At 42.6% G+C, this 6,000-nt stretch overlaps 1 protein-coding gene across 1 annotated transcript in view; it reads right to left on the bottom strand.

Moving 5' to 3' along the window:
- Positions 1 to 563: 563 nt before the first annotated feature.
- The window catches only part of LOC109468339, a 34,723-nt gene continuing 29,286 nt past the window's right edge, over positions 564 to 6,000 (bottom strand). Inside the window, 7 exon segments of the mRNA XM_019766588.1 lie at positions 564 to 730; positions 1,293 to 1,440; positions 1,981 to 2,235; positions 3,054 to 3,214; positions 4,063 to 4,556; positions 5,073 to 5,217; positions 5,483 to 5,657. Coding sequence (XP_019622147.1) covers positions 564 to 730; positions 1,293 to 1,440; positions 1,981 to 2,235; positions 3,054 to 3,214; positions 4,063 to 4,556; positions 5,073 to 5,217; positions 5,483 to 5,657 — 1,545 coding nt within the window.

Raw genomic sequence — 6,000 nt, 5'->3', positions numbered from 1 at the left:
GTTTCATACAAACTTTCATACAAGCTATATAAAGTAAATTGTACATATGTACATGTAGTTCTGCCATAAGTAAAAATATAAAAAAAATGCATTGTCACAATTTTCAAAACTTACAAAGATACAAAGACATGCAAACTATCTAGAAAACAGTTTTACAGTTTAAATTTAGTTGTTATAACTTGTGCATCAACAGTGAGCTGCTATTGTCTCACTTTATAATGCCATGGTTTAGTGAAGACTAGCACTTTTAGTTAGGTTCTGAAAACTAATACAAACATCACACGAACATAGAAAAAACAATGAAACTAGGAAAAAATAGCTACTTTTTGTATAAAATCGTCTAATGTAAACTACATACATTCCACACATTAAATCCAAATCTGTAATATTTACATCATGTGTTTACATAGCAAAACAATACCATTTGTCTTTGTATCTATCATTAGATTTATCATTTTCACAAATTTCACAAATTCATAATGCCATTTACATGTAATCTCAGTAAAAAGGTCTATTAATAAATCACATCAAGGACATGATTAAGTTCTTTCTCTAATTCTCTCCTAGATTTTTAAACCACTTCTGTGCGTCTTGTCCTTGACCTTCAGTTCTGGAAATCCCCGACACTCAAAGTTGTACATCAGGTCAGTGACCCTTTCCACCTCCTGCAGTACTGCATCAGTCCGCTTGAGGGCCTCGTCCATGTAGTAGTCCGGAAGTGGGTCATCATCTTCATGAATTCAGAAATGACATTAGAGTTTATATTCTGCATTTACTCTTAAGTTTGGTATCCAGGCTATCGCGGTTGGAGTGGGTTCTCTTCGGGGCTGCTAAAGCTCTTCCCCGCCCGACTCATGTTGGTTCCCTGGTAGCTATATGTTTTGCACGACTGGAGTTATCTACCGGGCGGTCTGTTGAACTGGATCGGGAAAAACTCTACCTCTACCAGGCTTTGGAAAGCGGCTGGAAACAATAGAAATCGGCCAAATAGAGAGATAGCACACCAGGGAGTTGGTCTGCTGGAGAGAACAGTACTCGCTATAGCGGATCAACTCCCTCGTCATGTTATATGAGGCTCTATTTGACTCATCTCTACTCTTTCTAGACGCCTTCCGAAGCCTTGTAGAGGCTAGGGAAAACTATTGGAGCCCCAAAGACAGCCTAACCCAACCACAATAGACTGGATACCAGGTGCTAGTTTCGCTTTTGTAACAAATAACTTTTGGGAAATAAGGGGAATCTCTCAGAACCTAATATCAACTGACAAACAATAAACAGCAATCGGATTTTACCGTCAAAGGTTTTGGTCTCGTGGCGCAAGCCCAGAAGACTCCTGAAGGAGTTCCAGAAGTAATCTCCCATGGCGGTGTCCACATCAATGTCGTCAGACTTCTGACAGTAACTCAGCCAGTTACACAGCATTCCCACTCCTAGATTCACCTGAAACAGACAGAAACATGTTCGGGTATTAGCCTGGGTACCACCCTGGTTAGTTTACGTCCGATCCCAGTCCCTCCTGACCAAGACTGTGGGAGCGGACGTAAACTAACGAGGATGGTACCCAGGCTAGTTAGGTATGGGAATAACGCTGAAATTAAGGATCATTATAATATAAATAATCCTAATCTTCTTACCATTAGGAACTAGGCAAAATGATGAATTTTTGCCTGGTTTTCATGGCATTGACTCTTTGGCATGGTATTTGTCATTGGCGGTTGAAATAGTCACTTGAAATAGTTATGCAGCTGTGACAATACTACAGTAGGCACCATTTTTAAACTTTCCATTGTGAAAGTGGTGTTTGCTACAGTATAGACAGGGAAAACTTAGACAGCCATGAGTATAATGAAATAATGGTGGCAGTCGGCACCCCAACCCAGCACTGAGCACCACTTTTGCAAGGGTTGGTATGACTTGAATGGGTATCAAACTCAAGACTTCATAACATATAAAGAAAGAAGGGAACAAATGTCGTCTTACCAGATAGGATCCGAAGATTAGGATGAACGTTGCGTAGTACAGAGGTCCCAGGACACTGTTTATTCTCTTCATGTCGTCCCCAAAGACATCTCCGAAAGCCCTCCCCAGGCTCATCTCAAACAAGATGTACCACGTCTCCTTAAAGGTTGAGAAACTCTTCATCTCTTTGCCGAAGATCAGGACACCACACATGGTGAAGGAGAGGAGTAACACCACCATGTACGACAGAAATCCGAAGGCTTCTCTGTACATCAACTGGGCCAAGTGGGACAGAAAGAAATTCTGACAATTGGTATACAATCATGTTACTGGTAACGAATTCTTGACTGTTCAAAAGCGCCCACTAGCGAATCTAGAACATAATGGCAGCAACACCTTGCCGATGTTACAGTACTGATGCATGTTAGTAGTACTACAAAACATATCATCATATAGCAAGAAGACGTCGACCAATCAGAAGGCTCCATTTCCCATTGGTTATCAGGCCGTAACCTCAAAAGTGGTCGGTAATTAGAATAACCGACCACTTTTTTTGGACCGTACCATTATACAGGGGACAGAACCAAGAGGTCGCAGGTTCGAATCCTGCCATGTCACCAACCTTGAGCCCCTTTGAAAGGAACTTTCCTCACTTCGCTCAGGTGTTTATGAGTATGCCAGAATGATCATTATCATGATCGTCCGCATTAAAAGAAAAAAACAAAACCAGCTGTGTGCAAGTGTGTGTTCTATTTCTACGAAAGAGGCATGCCTTCAAGTACCAGAGTTATCAACCAAGGATTGAGGTGTTCAAGAATTCATTCTTTCCTAGAACTATCGCAGAGTGGAACTCGCTGTCACCAAGTACAGTAGTGGCATTGTCTTTAGATAGCTTTAAACAATGTCTAGAGTTAGATGTTCAAGGGTTAGGTGTAACAAGTCGATCGGTGTAATGTAGCCAGCTGCCACCGCACCGCGTGCCTGCAAAGCTGGTGTGTTACGCCGAAGGGCGGTTATACCGGCTATACAGATACAGAAGCTGGTGTGTTACGCCGAAGGGCGGTTATACCGGCTATACAGATGCAGATACTTACGCGAGGCAGAGCGAAGACGGTCGCGACGTTCCTGGAGAAGTTGAGAACCCGCAGGATGCTGAAGGTACTGAGGAAGATGGAGAGTGACAGGACAGCCTTGAAGTTCCCGTCCAACCGACAGGGGGCGCTGATGTCCACAAATGTGTTCGTGCCATGGAGTCCTGTGGCCACAAACAAATAAAATCAGCTTAATTGCTCAAAATCAGTAACTGGTACAATTGGCAAAGGAGAAACAATAAGGGTATATACATGAATCATACTAAAATACAATTCTAACAGAGTTAGTCCATACTAACCAGGGCTCGAAATTCATTTGTGGGAATAGGTGCACTGGTGCACCTAACCTAAACTATTGGGTGCACAAAATTTTTTTGGGGTGCACCATATAAAATAAAATTAAGTAGAATGCAGAAACCAACACTACTACTACATTTCATTTTTAAAGAAAAGTAGTACAAGAATAGTTTTATTATTTTTCTGACACTTAGATGTTAAGAATATGACGTATACTAGACTTAACATCTTCATAAACATACAAAATATTAAGTCTGTGAATTTGTGAGAAAAAGGTATGTGCATATTTTCTGTATCAGCCTTGTTAGTTGTATACCATTCTGAAATATATATAAAGGTATTAGACAATTTGTCAGGATAGTTAAGTTAAAGATTGTACAAACAGACAGAAATTGATGAATCTGATGTAACAATTTATTATCTATGTACATATGTATTCGATACTCAATAAAGAACAGAGATGCAAAAAAAAAAAAATATTTGGGTGCACTGGTGCACCCACAGAAAAAAATTGGTAAACAGCTCCAAATTTGGGTGCACTGAGGTGCACATGCACACAGTATTTCGAGCCCTGCTAACTTTACTAAATTTCAATTCTACCAAATTTGAAAGCTAATCTATCGCATGTTTTTCTTGAGGAGAGTATTCCATTCAGGAGATGTGTCAGTTATTTACAATACTGTTGTATGACTGTTTGAATACCATATCATCTTACCTGTTGCCTGCTGTAGATCTCTCAATGCAGCAGCTGCCGAAATGTAACGCAGTGCGAACAGCACAATGACAGCAGTGGACAACCCTATGCTGCATAGGATCAAGACGTTCCAGAAACTCTCAAAATACACACGCCTGCTCTTCCGTACGCTCCGAATCTCGTGAAGAACATTGTAAACGTAGAAAACCAGGAATAACAGGTGTGCAAGCAAGTGGGTAAAGTCCCTTGTCTTGTTATACTGGAACAGCCGGAAGGTCTGGATGGTGGGCTGCAGTGCAGCAGCGCCCCCTGGGAGGTACTGCAGGGCGATGGCCACGGTGCTGAACAGCTTCACGTCAGGGTGGTAGAAGTTGATCCGGATGGTGAGCGTGTCTGAAACCATCAGGATCCAGTGGGTCTGTTTTAGGGAGTCTATCACTGCAGCGGCCTGGCTAGCGCCCCCTGGCAGGTCTACTACGGTAGTGCACTCTACCGTTCCATCTATGGTCCCATTTCTGAAAGAAAAAGAAAAAAAAAGTACCGTGACAGCAACTATACCTTAAAACCAACAAGACTGCCATGGCGACGGTGGTTGCTGTTAGGGTTATTGTTTGCATGGCACTGCCACGATTTCAGGATTTTGAGGAAGCCTCCCCTAAGTGTATAGCGCACGAGCCACAGGGTCACAGAAAGTACATGTAGGGCATCCGGCAGACAGGTTCTCCCAAGGGTTTCCAGGAATGTGGGCATGTCAGCAGAGCTGGGAGACACTCCTGTGCACATTCCATGCCTGTAGACAAAATGCCTGTACAATTCCCAGAATTCTTGCAAACTGCACACAATACTGTACATTAGGCTCCTCCCTGAGACGTCGCCAAAAACAGAAAAGGGGAGTCTGAATACATCTAAAGAGAACTGCTTATGCTAGTAGAAATCATTGTTTTCTGAAGAAAGAGACAGAACATTGGTTATAAAGACATATACGCATAACACAAGTATCCATCTACTGATCAACACATGTGATCACATACCTCAAATCATCTGCAGTGCTTGTGTTCCTGACTTGTGAACACTTTGATGAACTCAGTCGTTCTAAGGCGTCTTCTCTTTGCTTGGCCGTCAGTTCAGGATACAGCTTTTCGTCTCTGAGCTCCAAGTCTGAGTCTATTGGATCTTCTACAAAGAAGATAGACAGACACCAAAAAGGACCACGGTAAACAGTTAGTGTCAAAGCTAGTTTTGGCAAGACAGTTCCCAAGCTTATGCTCTAAAAGCACAACTGTGCTGCAAAGAAATAAAAATTGATTGCAGTTTCAGCATGAAAACGTAATTGAATTAGTAATGCGAGTTGACAGGAAAGAAATCATTCGGATTTTACATAGAAAAAATAATATTTAATACTTTTAACACAATAGATTTGAAGTTTACGATGTTTTGTCACCTGGGTACTTGGTGGTTCTCTCCAGGCGAACCGGTCCGATCCGGAACGCGTCGGTTCCAGCCGGAAACTGTTTGTCCAGCCACCTGAGGGTCTTCCCGCTGTACCCGCGCTCAGGGTGGAGGGACGGCATCAGGTCAGACGACAGCCACTCCCAGGCACCGTCCACTGTAGTCACCTGCACGTGAAATACAATATATGCATGAGAAACTTTAAACCGCCATATAAACTCAAAAGATGACGGAATTTTTTGAGTGAATCACACGGTCTTCCTCTGCTTTCTGAACCCACCCATGTTTTGTTTAGTCTACATGCAATGGGTCAAAGTTCAATGGAAGTCAATACGGTCCCCCGTCACAGAGCTAACCATGGGACGGACAAACATCGTTCGTAGCTTTGGGGAAAATGACAGCACTAAGAGATGGAATTCGACCTGTTTCGACTTGAGACGGACAAACCTTACTTTGTGGGTTCGTGTGGCCTAACGGCAGAGTGCTCGACTCGGAACCAAGAGGTCCCGG

The sequence above is a fragment of the Branchiostoma belcheri genome, unplaced genomic scaffold (genome assembly GCF_001625305.1).
Source record: "Branchiostoma belcheri isolate BF01 breed outbred unplaced genomic scaffold, Haploidv18h27 scaffold2, whole genome shotgun sequence".
Taxonomy (NCBI): domain Eukaryota; kingdom Metazoa; phylum Chordata; class Leptocardii; order Amphioxiformes; family Branchiostomatidae; genus Branchiostoma; species Branchiostoma belcheri.
This window is presented reverse-complemented; position numbering and strand designations above follow the sequence as displayed.